This window comes from Macrotis lagotis, chromosome 1 (assembly GCF_037893015.1).
Source record: "Macrotis lagotis isolate mMagLag1 chromosome 1, bilby.v1.9.chrom.fasta, whole genome shotgun sequence".
NCBI lineage: Eukaryota > Metazoa > Chordata > Mammalia > Peramelemorphia > Peramelidae > Macrotis > Macrotis lagotis.
The window spans coordinates 151,568,708-151,588,306 of NC_133658.1; the positions used below are offsets into that span (position 1 = coordinate 151,568,708).

Sequence of the window (19,599 nt, forward strand, 5' to 3'; positions counted from 1 at the left end):
ACTGGTCCATATTTGACCCTAACTGGTTTTTAAGGTAATATTTTCTTGAGTATTTTTTTTGTATGTCCTTCCCCAAGCTGCTGACTTGGTTTTCATGATTTTCCGTCATTCCTTTCATTTCTCTTTCCAATTTTTTCCTCTATCTCCCTTACTTGATTTTCAAACTCTTTTTTTGGAGCTCTTCCATAGTCTGTGACCAATTCATATTTTTCTTAGAAGCTTTGGATACAGAAGCTTTGACTTTGTCATTTTCTGAGTACATATTCTGATCCTCCATGGGATCATAGTAATTATCTATAGTTAGATTTTTTTTTCTTTGGTTGTTTGCTCATTTCCTTAGCCTATGATTGATTTTTAGTCTTTGTTAATGTGAGCTCTGCTTGAAGGGTGGAGGACCACACTTTCCCAAGCTTTTGAGAGTTTTTGCACTTGATTTTTGGGACACCCCCCCATGGACCTCAATTCCTTCAAGTTCTTAGGAGAGACTCTGCTCTTCTGACCTCTGCTCTGATTTGTGAATGACCACACGCACTCTTCTCTTCCCTGGAACTGTGAGAAGAGTCCTCATTCCTTTTCCTTTGACTGGAGCCCAAACTGCAACCTGGATCTGAGTATGGACAAAGCCACAGAATCCTGCCTCAGGGAGAGATAACAGAGAGACTTCTGCAATCTCCCCTTCTTACCATCCATGGGCTGAGCCCTTTAGAAGTTGCTATCGGATAGCTCCCTGCTAAGTGGCTCCCTAGATCTGCTCTTGATCCCCAAGGGTTGAATTTGCACTGAGGCCTGTGATGGACTGGGCTACCTTCTCACTCTGGTATGGCAGAGTTTTCTTGCTGAGCTTCTTAGTTGTCCCCGGGCTGAGAGATCTGGAAACCACTGCTGCTGCCATGGATGCAGGACACCCTGTGGGCTGTTCCTGAATGACTGGAACCTGTTCACTTTGGACTGTGCTGCAGCCCTTTCTAATCCCAATGTAACAGACTTTTCTTGTAGATCTTCCAAGTGGTCTTGTTTCTCTCAGTCTTTCTATGGGTTCTGCAGCTCTGCAATTTGACTACTCATTATTCAAAAGTATTTGGAGTGGGGCGGCTAGGTGGCACAGTGGATAGAGTACTGGCCTTGGAATCAGGAGTACCTGAGTTCAAATCTGGCTTCAGACACTTAATAATTACCTAGCCATGTGGCTTCGGGCAAGCCACTTAACCCCATTGCCTGGCAAAAACTAAAAAAAAAAAAAAAAAAAAAAAATTTGTAGTGGGGGCAGCTGGCTGGTGCAGCCCTAGAGTCAGGACTACCTGAGTTGAAATCCGGCCTCAGACACTTAAAAATCACCTAGCTGTGTGGCCTTGGGCAAGCCACTTAACCCCATTGCCTTGCAAAAAAAAAAAACTAAAAAAAATATTTGGAGTGGTCTGGGGGAGAACTGCTGGGATTTTCCTGCCTACACTCCACTATCTTGGCTCCACCCCAAGGTCCCTTCTTTTAAAGAACTAAAAAATTTATTATTTTCCAAAAAGTCATAGGAAATATGAAATAAAGCAAGCTGTAAGGGACAGCTAGGTGGCGTAGTGGATAGAGTACCAGCCCTGGAGTCAGGACAACCTGAGTTCAAATCCAGCCTCAGACACAATAATTGCCTAGCTGTGTAACCTTGGACAAGTCACTTAACCCCATTGCCTTAAATTAAAAAAAAAAAAATTTAAAGGCAAGCTGTATTTGTCACCATATTTGATATTATTAAATTAAACTATTTAATTTTAAAATGTTAGATGTTTTTCTTAACAAAATTGTTCATCAATTGTACTTTCATACATATTTTATACTACATATATAATTAAGACAAATTATCCCCTTTCTAGTTGTATGATTAGAGAGGGGTCGAGTTGACTTTCAGATTTGCTGGAGTCTAAGTGGGCAACAAGATTTAAAAAAGGGATGATTTAGATATGAAACCTCCTTCTTTGGCATGCTTGGTCATTAGGAAATGTAGGTATCCCTTTTATATCTACTCTTTTCATGCTTATATTGACTGGAACAACAATTTATACCACCAGATCATAATTTTCTTTTTCTTTTGTTTTGTTTTGTTTGCTTTTTGCAAGGCAATGGAGTTAAGAGACTAGTCCAAGGCCACACAGCTAGGTAATTATTAAGTGTCTGAGTCCAAATTTGAATTCAGGTCCTCCTGATTTCAGGGTCAGTGCTCTATCCACTGCACCACCTAGCTGCCCCCAGATCATAATATTCTTTTTTTTTTAGGGTTTTTGCAAGGCAAATGGGGTTAAGTGACTTGCCCAAGGCCACACAGCTAGGTAATTATTAAGTGTCCGAGACCAGATTTGAACCCAGGTACTCCTGACTCCAAGGCCAGTGCTTTATCCACTACGGCACCTAGCCGCCCCCAGATCATAATATTCTTGATAGCATTACTAATAAAATATACCACTCTTTCTAGTAACTTGAACGTGTGTTTAATAATACTTATTAAAATAAATAAAATGTACTTATGTAATTTTGTATTTTCTCTGCTTGATCTAGAATTTATAGCTTCATAGAATTTTCAAGCTGGAAAGGGCTTTAGTGTCTAATTGCCTTATTTTAGCTATACAAGGTGACACAGTAGTAAATGGCAATGTCCTTTGACTCAAGATCCATTTCTCTGACCAGTAAACCAATTCAAATTGATGAGAATTATGCAATTACTTCATTGAGATAACTCTATGACCATCATATTTTAACATTATAATTTTCCCTTTTTAATCTTCTTAAATGAATAATTTTGTTTGGGGTCGCTTTTTTAAATCCCGTAATAGGATGTAAATTCCTTGACTGTCTTTCTATCTCCAGAACTTAAAGCACAATTGGAGTCTTGAGCATAGTAGTCACATAGTAAATGTTTGTTGTTTTGAATCGTATTTTTCTTTTCAGATAAAGATGCTTTTGTGTAGAAAAGTCTTCTTTTATTTTACTTGTTTAAATCAGTTTCAAATTAAGGAAACATTATTTTACTTGCCTACTATATGCTAGGTAAACATCTTTAATATTTCTTTTGTAATAAGTTGTTTCAAAATTGACTTTGGATTTATCTGTAGCCTTTTGCAGAACGTGATGATTTAATATAAAGAATCTTGGATATTTTTCATTATGTAATATAAGTATTATGGATAGAGAATCATAGTACAGTGTTAAATAACTACAGAGAGCATACATTTGTATTTATGTAATATTTCCGTAATCTCTAAATATAAATATTTTTATTCTTTTGTCTGTTTCTAGCTGTTCCTTTTCCTCCAACTCAGCGACTCACACTAAAAGAAGTATTTGAAGATGGAAAACCCAGACTTGATCTCTTGAAAAATCACTTGGTGAAGGAAGGTAGACTAGAAGAGGAAGCAGCCTTAAAGATAATCAATGATGGAGCTGCCATTCTGAAAAATGAAAAAACTATGATAGAATTGGAGGCACCTATCACAGGTCTGAGAAATATTTCCATGGTGACATAAAAGGGTCAATTTTGAGGTACTAATATAAGTATAAGGTATTCTTTTAGAAGAAATATTCTGTTAATTTTCTTTGGTGTGGTGAAGCAGCATTACAGTAGACTTTTCTTTGTTCCTTAAAAAAAGTATGAAATGTCTATAGAAGAGCTATAGAATAGCAATTTGCTATGCAAAATTAGATATAATTTTGTAAAATACTGGTAATAATAATAATAATAATAATAATAATAATAATAATAATAATTCCTTTTGGTATAATGCCTTTTATCTTAAGAAATTGTAAATATTATTTCACACACACTCTCTTTTCCTATCTAGTGTGTGGTGACATTCATGGGCAATTCTTTGACCTGATGAAATTGTTTGAAGTTGGAGGATCACCTACTACCACACGCTACCTCTTCCTGGGAGACTATGTGGACAGAGGCTACTTCAGTATAGAGGTAAAAATAAAATTGGAAAATTAAATAAAATTTTTAAAAATTTGCTTTTTTTATCCACATGCACATGTATATATTTAAGTTACAAAATTTCCTTCCACCCTCCCTTCCTACCCCCCTCCCCTCCTAACTCCCTCCCCTCAGAGGTGAACAATCAGGTTAGCATTGTATATTCATATTTTTGATTGACATGTTTACAGATTAATCCAACATAATTGAATTTTTATAAAATATTCATCAGATTCTGAAGAGGGTTTTTGTTTTTGGTTTTGTTTTGCTTTTCTTCCCCTCTCTGCATGGGGATAACATTGTCCATAGCCGGTCTAATACAGGTGTACTAGCTCTCTGAACTGCTGAGAGGAGCTGCTTCCATCAAGGTTAGATCATCTCAAAATGTTGTTGTTAATATCTACATTATTTTCTTCTTTCTGCTCCCTTCACCCAGAATCAGATCCTGTAACTCATTCCATGCTTCTCTAAAGTCCAACCATTTATGATTTCTTCTAGAACAATATATTCCATAGCATTCATGTACCATAACTTGTTTAACCAACCCTCAATTTCCAATTCTTTGTCACTACAAAAAGAATTTCTTTGAATATTTTGGAACACGTGGAATTTTTCCTATTTTTTATGATTTCTTCTGAATATAGCCTAGAATTGAAATTGCTGGGTCAAAGAATATGAACAGTTTTATTGCTCTCCAGAATAGTTGGATCCATTCAAAACCACCATCAATGCATCATTGTTAGTTCACCATTTTCATTTTTGATACTGGTAATTTGGTTATCTTTCTTTTGCTTATCAGATTAATCAAAGGTTTGTCTATTTTATTGGCTTTTTCATAAAACCAATTTTTAGTTATATTTATGAGATCAATGGTTTTCTTGCTTCCAATTTTATTAATCTCCCTTTATTTTCAGAATTTCTAATTTAGTATTTAATTGAGGATCTTTAATTTGTTCTTTTTCTAGCTTTTTTTAGTCGCCTACCCAATTCATTGATCTCTTCTTTCACTATTTTATTTATATGGGCATTTAGAGATATAAAATTTTCCCTCAAAACTGCTTTGACTGCATCCCATAAATTTTGGAATAATATCTCATTAGAATCATTTTCTTGGATATAATTACTGATTGTTTCTGTTTGATCCACCCATTATTTAAGGTAAAGTTATTTGATTTCCAATTAGTTTTTTGTTTATCTTTCCATGACTCTTTAATTACATGTAATTATTATTGCATCATGGTCTAAAAAGTGTGTAATTATTATTTCTACCTTTCTGCATTTGATTATAAGGTTTTTGTTCCCTAGTACATGTTCAGTTTTGGTATAGATGCCATATACTGCAGAGGAAAAAAAGGTATATATTCTTTTCTATTCCCATTAAGCTTTCTCCACAGATCTATCATATCTAATATTTGTTTTCCAATTATATACAATAGTAATATGTACCCATCATTTTTTAATTAAAGATTTTATTTGAGTTTTACAATTTTTCTCCCACTTTTACTTCCCTCCCCCCACCCTGCCCCCACAGAAAGCAATCTGTCAGTATTTTGTTTCCATGTTGTACACTGATCCGAATTGAGTATGATGAGAGAGAAATTACATCCTTAAGGAAGAAACAAAAAGTATAAGAGATAACAAGATCAGACAATAAGATGTCTGGTTTTTTTTTCTAAATTAAAGGGAATAGTCTGAACTTTGTTCAAACTCCACAGCTCTTTGTCTGGATACAGATGATATTCTCCATTGCAGACAGCCCAAAATTGTCCCTGGTTGTTGCATTGATGGAATGAGCAAGTCCATCAAGGTTGAACATCACCCCTATGTTGCTGTTAGGGTGTACAGTGTTTTTCTGGTTCTGCTCATCTCACTCAGCATCAGTTCATGCAAATCCTTCCAGGCTTCCCTGAATTCCCATACCTCCTGGTTTCTAATAGAACAATAGTGTTCCATCACATACATATACCACAGTTTGCTAAGCCATTCCCCAGTTGAAGGACATTTACTTGATTTCCAATTCTTTGCCACCACAAACAGGGCTGCTATGAATATTTTTGTACAAGTGATGTTTTTACCCTTTTTTATCATCTCTTCAGAGTATAGACCCAGTAGTGGTATTGCTGGGTCAAAGGGTATGCTCATATTTGTTGCCCTTTGGGCATAGTTCCAAATTGCTCTCCAGAAAGGTTGGATAAGTTCACAGCTCCACCAACAGTGTAATAGTGTCCCAGATTTCCCACAACCCTTCCAACAATGATCATTATCCTTACTAGTCATATTGGCCAGTCTGAGAGGTATGAGGTGGTACCTCAGAGAAGCTTTAATTTGTATTTCTCTAATAAGTAATGATTTAGAATAATTTTTCATATGGCTATGGATTGCTTTGATCTCGTCTGTATATTGTCTTTGCATATCCTTTGACCATTTGTCAATTTGTCAATTGGGGAATGTCTTTTTTTTAAAAAAAAATATGACTCAGGGGGTGGCTAGGTGGTATAGTGGATAGAGCACCAGCTCTGGAGTCAGGAGTACCTGAGTTCAAATCTGGCCTCAGTCACTTAATAATTACCTAGCTGTGTGACCTTGGGCAAGCCACTTAACCCCATTGCCTTGCAAAAACCTAAAAAAAAAAACCGAAATAAAAATATGACTTAGTTCTCTGTATATTTTAGAAATGAGTCCTTTGTCAGAATCATTAGTTGTAAAGATTATTTCCCAATTTACTACATTTCTTTTGATCATAGTTACAGTGGTTTTATCTGTGCAAAAGCTTTTTAATTTAATGGAATCGAAATCATCTAGTTTGTTTTTAGTGGTGTTCTCCGTATCTTCCTTAGTCATAAACTGCTCCCCTTTCCATAGACCTGAAACGTAAACTAGTCCTTGATCTTCTAATTTGCTTATAGTATTGTTTTTTATGTCTGAATCCTGTAACCATTTGTATTTTATCTTGGTAAAGGGTGTGAGGTGTTGGTCTAATCTAAGTTTCTTCCATACTAACTTCCAATTTACCCAGCAGTTTTTATCAAAGAGAGTTTTTATCCCAGTAGCTGGGCTCATTGAGTTTATCAAACAGCAGATTACTATAATCCATATCTAAGATTTCATTCACCTTCTTAACTTCCTTCTTATTTATTTTGTTGTTAGATTTATCTAGTTCTTAGAGAGGGAGATAGGGGCCCTCCATTATTAAAAGTTTTGCTGTCCATTTCTTCTTGCTTTTCCTCTAGGAATTTGGAAAATTAAAATATCAGACTTTTAAAATTTTTTTTTCTTTTTAGATTTTTTTCAAGGAAATGGGGCTTAGTGGCTTGCCCAAGACCACACGGCTGGGTAATTAGTGTCTGAGGTCAGATTTGAATCCAGGTACTCCTGACTCCAAGGTCTGTGCTCTATTCACTGTGCCACCTAGCCGCCCCGACTTGTAAAAACTTTGGCCACGAAATTTTGACATAAAAGACAAGTCATTTTTCTCTTTTTGATTGAGTAAAGTAAAGCATTTTAAGATCTTGTTACTTTTTATAATTTAAAACATAGAAAAAGGACTAATGATATTAGGTAGAAATTATTTCTTGTATCACAATGGGACTCATATAAAGGATTAAATTAATCCAGCATTGCAAATAATAAATTTTTTAAACTAACCTGCCTTCCCTGTAGCTAGTATGCAACTAATAAATAAATGAAATAAGTCATTATTTATCATCAGCCCAAGCTCAATTAATTGGTCATGTGGTTTTTAATTAATCCTTCTCCTCTTTATATTTTATCAGTTACCAAATCAATTATTTTCTTTTTATTTTATAAATTTTATTTGTTCAAATTACATGTAAAATCATTTTCAGCATTCAGTTTTTAATAAGATTTTGAATTCCATATTTTTCTCCCTTCTCCCCAAAAGAGCAAGCAATCTGATATAGGTTAGACATATGCAATCATGTTAAACATATTTCCACATTAGTCTTGTTCTGAAAGAAGAATTAGAACAAAAGGGGAAAAACTATGAGAAACAGAAAACAAAAACATTTGGTAGAATAGTAAAGTGATGAAGGAGTAGAAGCAGCCAGAACTTTAAATGTAGAAGGGAATGCTGTTAGGTTAAGGATATTGCAGGGTTAAGGAATGAATTTTGTCTCTTCTTTTAAAGAAGAACTGAGCACATTTTAATCAAAGGATAAGGGGACCAGGGGGACAGGAGAAATTGAAAGTAAGGAAGAAACCTCATTTTTTTTCAGGCTAATATTTGGTTTTCCCAGCAGTTTTTGTCAAATACTGAGTCTTTATCTTAGTTACTGGATTTAAAGAATTTTATGGTATGCTCTACTTATTGTGTCGATTTACTTCTCTGTGTTATATAGCTAATCTCTTCTACCAGTTGACTTTAAAAAAAGTATAAAATCATTTTAATTATTAATACATTTCTAAATATAACTTCTGTAATTATTTTGAATGGAATTTCTCTTCCTAACTATTGCTATGGTTTGTTGGTTTTTTACTGTTCAGTTTTATAGTCATGTCCAACCTCATTTGGGCTTTTCTTAGCAAAGATACTGGAATAGTTTGCTATTTCCTTTTCCAGCTCACTTTACAAATGAAGAAACTGAGTCAAACAGTTAAGTGATCTACCCAGGATCACACATTTAGTAATTGTCTGAGCTCAGATTTGAACTCAGGAACATGAGTGTTCTGGACTCCAGGCCCAAGAGTCTTTCTACTGAGCCATCTAGCTTCCCTGTTTTGTTAGTTTATATATAAGAAAGCTGACAATTTATGAATTTGAATTATGTCCTACAACTTTGGTGAAATTTACTATTTCAATTAAACACACCATCATATCTCTGCAGAAAGCATTAATTTTGTTTAATCTTTTGCTAATTTCTTTAATTTCTTCTTCTTGTCTTATTGATACAGCTAATATTTCTTGCATTAAATAGCTAAATAGTAATGGTGATAATAGGCACACCTGTTTTATCCCTGGTTTTACTAGAAAAGACTCTAACTTTTTTCCATTGCATATAATGTTGCTCTTGGATTCAGATAATTACTGTTTTATATGTTAAGAAACAATCCATTTGTTCCTATAAATATTAGCATTTTTAATGGGAGTGAGTCTTCTGTCATTTAATAAGATATTTTTGAAAATCATAGTCATTTTGCTCTTCAAACAAAAACAGACATTATTTCCAAATTATGTCATAGTCCCAACTGGAGATGGAATAAAGACGTATGATAATTTCATGTTAGTAAATTGTTTCAGTTTCATTACTATAAAGTATCAATTCTTTCTTTTTATGTCATAGTCCATTCCAGTGGCTATAACCAAACTTATGTTGTCTGTATAATTTAATAGCATTTTAATAATATTACAAGTAAGATAGTATCAGATTCTCAGATCAGTATTAATATTAAGATCCAGTTCCATGATTTCTTTTTATCCAGTTTCAATAACACTATGATGAAAAAAATAATATAAAAATCTGAATGAGCAGAATTTTCTGTACCAGTATGTTTGAGTGAAGCAGTTTAGAGGAATTGCTGCAGACAACTGAAAAAAGCAAACCCACCAACACCCCTTGATTATTGCTACTGATTATAAAACAGAGGGGCTACTTAAGTCATCAATTCCCAAGATTATCTCCCTAAGAACTTTAGAATCATTTTTCCCATTAAATTCAGAATTTGTCACATGATAATTGGGGGGGGGGGGATAAAAACCTCCATCCTTTTGTTCTGGACCCTAGAGCTTTCCAGTTAGGACTTCAAGTAAGCTTTTTCCTTGACCTTTGCAACATCCAATGTATGAGAAAAAAGGCATGATTAGTGAAGCAAGATTTTGGAGAGAATGAGATCCACAGCACAAATAGAAGGGCTAGTGTTGATAAGGAATTGGACAGCTACTTCATACTCTTAAACTAGAGAGGATTGTAAAAGGATAGGTAAACACAGATCTTTTGATGTGTAGTGCTTTAGTCTCAAACTCAAACAAAAAAGAGATCCTCACAGTCGTTTATTGACCTAGAAAACTATGCATTAATATTATTTATGAGAATATTCTACATTTATTTTGACAAATATTTCCCAATTACATTTTAATCTCGTTCTGGTGTGCTCAAGAGTTTTTGTGAACTGGTTGCACCTGATACCTCTGGCATAGAGAACTGAAGATGATTATCCTGAAAAGAATGGTTTCTCTTTTTTCACAAGTTAGAAGCAAAAGAGGATGTTGGAAGTGGCATTGAGAAACTGAGGAAAGATTTGGAACAGATTAAATATATGGGGGAAAAAAAGGAGATTAGCAGCAGAATTGCGGTATATTGATAGAATATTGTATAGTTAAATATTTAATGAATATGTGACTATATTAAGATAGTGAAAACTAAAAATATATCTTCAAACTATTTCGAAATGTTTGAGAAATATAGTACCTGTTGATAATAAATGTTTTTAAAATATAAAAACTATAATAGACTGCAAAAATCCCCTGCATAACATTATTTTTCAGTAATATTGCTAACACATTGTAACCAAAACATGCCTGACTAGCTCTAGATCTTGATCCTTGATTTCTTTCTCATTGGCTGTTTGCATGGAAGTTCAACTATTGTGACATTGTAGTTTTTGTTTTGTCAAGTCAGGAAACCAATAAAGAAATTTTGTTAGTAAACCTTCTGAGATTGCTGCATCTATTCTTCTTTAAGAGCAACAAATCACTCTGCAAATATCCTAGAAACTATTTGGAGTTTATAAGGAATCATGGGAGAAATAGATTCAAGCTCTAACATAAAGATATTGTTAGTTAGATTAAATACCATTTAAACAACAAAGGAACAAAAGTAATTTATCTTGCCAGTACCTTTAGTTTTAAATAAATCTTAAGGACTGGCCATGTGTTCCTTCTTATTTGAATCCATGATCATTTCTCAAAATCAGAGCACGGGCTTATTGAAAACAAAATTATTTGATTCCATAACCTTCATACCCTATGTGAGCTCATCAGTTCCAGTTCCAGCTATTTGTGGTCCCATATAGTCAGTCAGTCTAATGGTTGAGTAGTCCATCTGGTGTCCCTTATGTTAACTCAAAGTATGTTTGAACAAAAAACTATCTTCAATACATATAGTTTAATATATCTGTTGGATAACTAAGTAGCACAGTGAATAGAGCACTGGGTATAGAGTCAAGACTTGAGTTCAGATTCTACCACAAACATTAGCTAGATGACTCTGTATACATTTAATCTGTTTGCCTTAGTTTATTTATATTAAATTTCCTACTTCCCTGATTATTGTAAATGGTGAGTCAATAAAACATTTTTTAAGTGTTAGAGGTTGGTATACAAAAAGAAGCAAAAGATAGTCTCTGCCATCAAGGAGCTTGTAATCTAATGGAGGTGACAACAAGACCACAAATATGTATGTACAAGCTACACACACACACACACACACACACACACAAAATGGGAAGTAATTAACAGAGAGAAGGCGCTAGAATTAAGAGGAATTAAGAAAGGCTTTCTGTAGAAAATGAGGTTTTAGTTAGTATTTAAAGGAAGCCTAGGTATCTGTTGCTGTTGTTTCTTCTTCATTTTGGAAAAGGGAGGCGATTCTATGAAAGCAAGTGAATTGATTTTAAATGAGGGGGTGCTATGTTAAGTCACCAACTTCACTTTTTCCTCCATAATCCTCTGGGTCTAGTGGCAAAATATGAATCAGGAAAACTGGAGGTGGACTAGGATATGGGGCAATCAGGGTTAAATTACTTGCCCAAAGTCACACATTGACTTTGTAAGTATTGAGTGTTTGAGGTTGGATTTGAACTCAGGTTCTCTAGACTTCAGGGCTGGTGCTCTATCTACCAGACATTTGATAAGAAGACTGAAAAAGTAGGAGGAGACTAGGTAATGAAGGACTTTGAATTTTCTATTTACTTCTGGAGGTTTCTTGAGTATGCGTGGTGGGGATGGGAGAATGGGATTTGACATAATTAGAATTTTACTTTAGGAATATCATTTTAGTGGCTGAATGTAAGATGGATTGGAATAGAATTGAGACAGGCAGTTGAGGATAAAATGTATAATTTTTGTAAAGGGTTTAGCATAGTATCCTATTCCCCCAAGCCTTGTGGAATTTCCCCATTTTTCATGTAGTTCCACAGAGATTTTTATATATCTTCTTTTTCTTTGTAAACTGAAAAAAAGACAACTTGACATAGTAAATAGAATGTGCTGGACTTGGGTTCAAATTCTGCATTTGTCACTTTTCAGCTATTAACCATAAATAGTTTATCTGGATTCAGTATCCTGATTTGTAAAATGATGATGATAATAATACCTGTACCTGCCTCACAATATTGGAAAACTTAAATGTTTTAATGTGGGTAAAAGTATTTTGGAAACTTTCCAGGGCGTCTAGGTGGTACAGTTGGGGCAGCTAGGTGGTGCAGTGGATAGAGCACCGGCCCTGGAGTCAGGAGTACCTGAGTTCAAATCTGACCTCAGCTATGTGGCCTTGGGCAAGGCACTTAACCCCATTTGCCTTGCAAAAACCTTTAAAAAAAAAGACATTCAAGCAATATAGAATTTCTGTTATTCTAGATGCTAACCTCAGGCTTCTCTACTAATTTGGTTGTGATATTATCCTAATCCAGAGATCTTTTATATGAAGTTTGTAAAGTTAAATATTTTATGCCTTCATCTTTTTTTTTTGGAAATCTCATTAGAACATATAAATATTCTCCAAAAGTATCCTAATTAGAATATATAATCACTTAAGATAGAAGTGAGCAGTCTTACTGAGATCAGAATTACACGTAGTGAAACATACTAACAGAAATCATTTCCTACTGCCATGTTATTTCTTGTGATTTTTTTCCCCCTAAAGCAGTGAGCCAAATATGTGAATAAGTAATTGCATGGGAGAAAGGATACTTAATGTTTACTTCTTTACACATTTAGATATGTGGGCATTTTGTAAACATCAGAGCAGTATTTTTTTGAGGATGAACCAAATTAGTTTGGAAACCAAAAAAAAAATGAAGCAACTTATATTATTTTTTCACAACTTTGCAGTCAAATGAATTAAAAATCCTATGGTGTGAGGGTGCTTCTCTATACTAGATTAGTCACTAAATTAAAAAATATTATGGAAGTAAGCTATAATTTGTAGCAATCTGTAGAAATTGCAATGATTTCATTGTTCCATATAGGACTTGGAATATTACCAAGTTCAAAGAAGCACTTGTATAATGTGAGGTGATCATGATTACTATGAATGTGATTTTTTGATCTGACTGTTTGAAAATAATGGAACCTAGTGGCAATTGGTGGCATAGCAGATAAGAGTGCTCGACCCAGAGTCAGGAAAACCTTAGTTGAAATCCAACCTTAGACATTTACTGGGTTATCCTGGACAGTTCACTGATAACTCCTGCTGACCTCAGTTTCCTCAAGATTATTGTGAGGATCATATAAAATATTTATACATAGTATTCAACACACAGGGTCAGGCATAAAAAAGGTTCCTTCCCTTCCAGCTCATCATGAAACCCTTTTATGACTTTAATGCTATTCCCTCTACCTAAAAACTTCCTTTTCTTGAATTTATAGGACTTGGTTATGCTATGATGGATTTTTAAACATAGCACAAACATTGACTTTTCATGAAAAAGCAGTAGCTTTGATCAGTCCAAATGTGACTGATAAATAGAATGGAAATGATTCCTTTTTCCTTAATAGTGTGCTTTATTTCCTTTGTAACTAATATAAAATGCTGTCTTGACTATTGAGAGGTATGTTTTCTTAATGAAGTGCAGCAGTGCTAATTTCATTCACAGAAGAAAGGTAGGTTTTGCTGACATTCATACTGTCTGGAAAAATTCCTGAGTGAAAAAAAAAAACACAAAAACAAAAAAAGAGCTGTGGGTGGCAAGCCACACAAGAGCATGGCAGTAAAGCTGCTATCTTTGAACATTGAGATGCCAGGTATAAGCATTAACTTGGCTCTAGGTTTCATTTTTTTTTTTAAGTAAAGAATATTAGTGTATGGAAGAACCTTTCCACTTGCCTTGGCATTGTTTCTGATATTCTTATATTTCATGACAAGCTTGGTCTATCACAGATTCAAAGAAATCTAAGCTATGATTTCTTTTTTTCTTTGTTTTTTTTAGGGTTTTTTTTTTTTGCAAGGCAAATGGGGTTAAGTGGCTTGCCCAAGGCCATACAGCTAGGTAATTATTAAGTGTCTGAGACCGGATTTGAACCCATGTACTCCTGACTCCAAGGCCAGTGCTTTATCCACTAGGCCTCCTAGCTGCCCCTAAGCTATGATTTCTAGCTATGATCATGTAGCTCAGTATAAGCATTTTAGGAACCTTGCCTTTATTCTTCTGGTCTTATCCTTTGTCCACAGATTGTTGATTTTGGGTTAAGATGACTCAATTGTCATTTCTTGTGTGATTCTAATCATTTCATGGATTAATACCTCTGAGTTGTTGGTGATAAACCCACTCTCCTTCCCAGTAAAATAAAGAAATATAATAGATTGTGAGATAGTCTGTCTACTTGATGCAATGGAACAAATGCTGGATGTGGAGCATTTAATTTTTGTGGACATCAATTTCCTCATTTGTAAAACAAGGTGGTTGGGCTAGATACCCATAAGGTCTCTTCTAGCTCCAAATTTGTGAAGTGGAAAATCCCAATTGCTGTACAATACTAAAGGAAAAGATTCACTGCTGATTTAGTGATCCCCCTCTAACCCAGTGTAGACTTTCAACTGAAAGGACCTCACCCTAACAATTTCTTTTTTTTCTGTATATATCACTTTTATTATTTCTTTTTTTAAACATTTTAACATTTTATTTGTTTTCCAATTATATACAATAGTAATGTGTACCTGTCATTTTTTCCAAGGCTCTGAATTCTACAATTTTCCCCCCTCCCTTCCCTCCCCCTCCCCCCACAGAAGGCTGACAGTCTCTACATTGTTTCCATTCCATTGATGTAAATTGAATGTTATAAGAATAAACATAACCCCCCCCCCCCAAGAAGATGAGAAACCTCAAGAATAGAGAGAGAAAAAAACATTGTACTTCAGTCTGTGTTCAGATTTCAATGGCTCTGTCTCTGGGGTGAGTTGCTTTCTTTATCATAAGTCCACCAAAAAAGTTGCTTCGATATTTTCCCCACAGGTGTTATAACTAGCTGTATCTCCACTCTATTTCTCCCCACTCTCATTTATTCTATTCTCTCTCTCTCTTTTCATCCTGGCCCTGTCCAAAAGTGTATTGAATCTGAGTACCCTGTACCTAAATCTTCCCTCTCTTTTATCACCTGTTGCCCCCTCCCCCCCATTCCCCCTCATCCCATCCCTTTCCTCCCATCCTTCTCCAGGGCATGACAGATTTCCTCACCCTATTAAGTGTGCATGTCATTTCCTCCCTGAGCCCTTTCCAATGAGAATGAAGGCTCACTCATTCCCCCTTGCCTTCCCCCCTCTCCATTCCATTGAAAAAGCTTTTTCTTGACTTTTATGTGAAATATCTCAGCTTCTTTATCTCCTTTTCTTTCCTCCCAGTACTTTCCCCCATCACCCATTGACTCCATCCCTTTACCACATCATACCATTATATTCCACTTCTTCCTATATCCTGTCTATATATGCTCCTTCTAACACCTTTTATAAGTGAGAAAGTTCATACAAATTATCGATATCTTCTTCCCGTACAGGAATACAAACAGTTCAACATCAAGTTCCTCATAGTTAGTCCTTCTCTCCCACTCCCTCTCTGGCTCACCAGAGTCCTGTACTTGGAGATCAAACTTTCTGTTCAGCTCTGGTCATCTCAATAGGAAAGTTTGAAAGTCCCCTGTTTCATTGAAAATCCATCTTTTCCCCCGAAAGAGGATGTTAAGGTTTGCTGGGTAGTTGATTCTCAGTTGTAAACCAAGATCTTTTGTCTTCTGGAATATCATTCCAATTCCTACAAGCCCTTAATGTAGATGCTGCCAGATCCTGTATAATCCTGACTATGGAGCTTCGGCAGTTGAATTGTCTGTTTGTGGCAGCTTTTAGAATTTTCTCCTTGATTTGGGAGTTTTGGAATTTGGCTATAATGGAAGTTTTTCTTTTGGGATCTTTTTCAGGAGATACCTGGTGAATTCCCTCAATTTCTATTTTACCCTCTGCTTCTAGGATCTCAGGGCAATTTTGCTGTATTATTTCTTGAAAAATGAAGTCTAAGCCCTTCTCCTGGTCATGGTTCAGATAGCCCAAGAATTTTTAAATTATTTCTTCTGGATCTGTTTTTGAGGTTGGTTGTTTTTCCAGTGAGATATTTCACATTTTCTTCTAATTTTTGGCTTTTTGGAAGAGTTTTATTTCTTCTTGATTTCTTGCAAAGTCATCAGCTTCCTTTAGTTCCATTTTGCATTTGAAGGAGTTATTTTCTTCAGAGAGCTTTTTTATCTCCTTTTCCAGCTGGCCAATTCTGCTTTTTAAGGCATTCTTCTCCTCATTTGCCTTTTGTTTTGCTTTTTCCATTAGGCCTAAACTGGTTTTTAACATATTATTTTCTTCAGTATTTTTTTTTTGTATATCTTTCACCAAGCTGTTGATTTGGTTTTCATGATTTTCCTGCATTGCTCTCATTTCTCCTCCCGATTTTTTCCTCTACCTCCCTTAATTGCTTTTCAAAGTCTTTTTTTTTTTGAGCTCATCCATAGTCTGAGCCCATTTTCTATTTCTCTTGGCGGTCTTGGATACGGAAGCTTTGATTTTGTCATCATCTGATTTTGTGTTTTGATCTTCCATGGGATTTCAGTGGTCTTCTATGGGACTTCTATGGTCAGATTCTTTTTCTGTTGTTTACTCATTTCCTCAGTCCAAGACTAATTGACAGGCTTTGGGGTTGTTTTTTGGGGGGGATACCCCACTGGGACCTTTATTCCTCCAAGGTCTTATGCTCCCTATCCTGTGCTTTGATATGTAGCTGACCATAGCACTACCCTTGACCCTGGGGCTATAAGGAAGGATCCAGCATGGTTATTTAGTATGGAAGCCCAAGCTGCAATATCTGAGTGTAGGCAAACAGCAGAGTCCCACCCCAGGGAGAGCAGAGAAATCTCTGCAGACTTCCCTTACCATCTCTGGGGGTGCAGGCTGCTTTCTCCCGACTCTTGCTGCAGATTCCGTGACTGTGCTCCTCACGCCACACTCACCAGGTGCAGCAGAATTCTCTTACCAGCCTTTTAAACTGTTGCCTGTGATCTCTGGGCGGAGCTGAGCTGCACTGTGGCTTTTTTTTTGAACCCCTGGTCCTGGTGAAACACACCTTTCCCGTGGAACTTCTACATTATCTTGAACTGGGAAAATGTATCACTCAATCTTTCTGTGGGTTTTTGCCCCTCTAAATTTTGGCTAGAGCCATCCTTTGTTTTTTGGGAGTTTGGGGAGGGTCAGAGTTCCCAGGAAGGGCAGGTTTGTAACATCTTATATAGGAATCTTCTTCCCTAAGTTGGTCTATTAGTTCCACCAGCAATACTCTCTCAATCCATTTTTCCCTCATCCAGAAAGACTTCCTTTAAATTTATTACATGCTTATGTTGTACAGAACATTTTGTAGTATATGTAACATGTGTGTCTCATGCCTGCAGATCATGAATAAAAGAAGTCTTGGCACAACATAGTTTTTAAGTAAATTAGTGAACTCTGAAGAATGCTTGTTCTTGATCTTCTGTTATCTCTGTTACTGATCTTGATTATAGATTACTCTTTTTAACCTCTTTACATTTCTAAGGACTCTGGGCTGTTTTTGTACTTAACCTTTAAAGTTCATCAGATAAGGCAAGATTTTCATGAATTGAGTGAAGGGAAGTTACAGAATGTCTTTACAGAGCCACTAATAATCACAACCTTTTAATTAACATAATAGAAAATAATTATATAATTATATCCTGATACAGAATCAAGAAATAGAACTTGAAATTGAGGACAAAGGAGGTGTAAAAACTAAATTACATTGTGGTTTGTGCATGTAAATTGTCCTTTGATTTGATTTTCTGTTTTCAAGTGATAGTAAAACATAAAAATGAGATCTGAGGGTTTTCAAATAGATCAGTCAATTCAATATAACAAAAATAAATACTTTAATCAGATACAAAAGATTAGAAAGTTGCTGAATCTTTCACCTACATAATTAAATCATGTGAAGCCAAAGACAAAAGTGTATTCTCAAAGAGCTTATTAGAGAGCTTCCAATAATTTGCAACATACCTTGACTATGGAACACAATAATAACAGCATGGAATTTAAGGAATTGACTGGATAAATCTAACAGAAAGATAAAAAGGAAAACAACTGTTGTAGTACAGTGGCAAGAGCCCTGAATCTTTTCTTTTTCATTATTTTACTTATTTTCAAATAACAAGCAAAAAAAGTGGGACTTGTTACTATTTGTTACAAGAGGTTTTTCTTCTCCCAAGTATACATTGTCATGCAGAATAGATTTTTACATTGACCTCATCGAAAATGTCTTCATTCTTCATTTTGAGTCCAATACTTCTTTGTTAGCTTCATCTCTGAAACTGTAGATTATTGCATTAGAGTTCTTAGATGTTTCAAAGCTATTCCGTCAACTTGACTCTGTATCTTATCGTGTAAATGTCTCCAGATTTTTTAAGATTCAGTAACACTCCATCACATTCATAAACCATAATTTGTTCAGCCATTCCCCAATTGATAAGCATCTCCTTAGATTCTATTTCTTTACCCCTATAGATAAAAAGGGATGCTTTAAAGAATTTTTTTGGTACATGTGAATCCTTTTCCTCTTTCTTCAAACATTTTGGATTTTGGCCTAGTAATGCTGTATCAAAGAAAATAATAAACAGTTTAATGTGTTTTTTTGGAATATTGTTCCAAATTGATGTTCAGAATGTTTGGACCAGCTCATTGAACCTTTACAATATGGATTAATGTTCCTATTTTCCTGTCTCCCCTAATCTGATGTCTGTGGTGTAGAACTTGAATTGTTTCCATTGCATTTCTCTTATTTCCTACTGATTTGGAGCATTTTTTAATAGCTATTGACAGCTTGGGTTTATTATTTTAAAAACTACTTGTACATATTCTTTGTTTTTGGATTTGGTTTTGGTTTTTCCAAGGCAGTGGTGTTAAGTGACTTGCCTAAGATCACACAGCTAGGTAATTATTAAGTGTCTGAGGCCGGATTTTATCTCAGGTCCTCCTGACTCCAGGCCCTTATCTACTGCGCCATCTAGCTGCCCCTCTATATATTCTGGGACTGCATATCAGTTGGAGAATGAGAGGCCTAGCCTTGAAATTCAAGAATTCGGGTGCAATTGCAGTCTTTGAAACTTATTACCTGAAAGACTTAGGACAAATCTCTTCACCTCTCTGGACCACAGTGTCCTCATGTTTAAAATGAAAGGAAATGTGTTTTATATGATTATACATGATATATAACCTATACATGTTATGTAATCTATCAAATTGCTTGCCTTCAAAGGGAGGGAGGATAGTAGAAAATTTGGAATTCAAAATTTTATTTTAAAAAAATGCCAAAAGGGCAGTTAGGTGCAGTGGATAGAGCGCTGGCCCAGAATCTAGAGGACCTGAGTTCAAATTAGG

The 19,599-nt window shown here is 35.3% G+C and overlaps 1 protein-coding gene across 2 annotated transcripts in view; it reads left to right on the forward strand.

Moving 5' to 3' along the window:
* Nucleotides 1-19,599, forward strand: part of PPP3CC (protein phosphatase 3 catalytic subunit gamma) — a 129,546-nt gene that overhangs the window by 50,403 nt on the left and 59,544 nt on the right. For both annotated transcript variants that reach the window (XM_074209151.1, XM_074209152.1), the window contains exons 2-3: nucleotides 3,280-3,477; nucleotides 3,822-3,946. In XM_074209151.1, coding sequence (XP_074065252.1) covers nucleotides 3,280-3,477; nucleotides 3,822-3,946 — 323 coding nt within the window. The remainder of the gene's footprint in view (nucleotides 1-3,279; nucleotides 3,478-3,821; nucleotides 3,947-19,599) is intronic.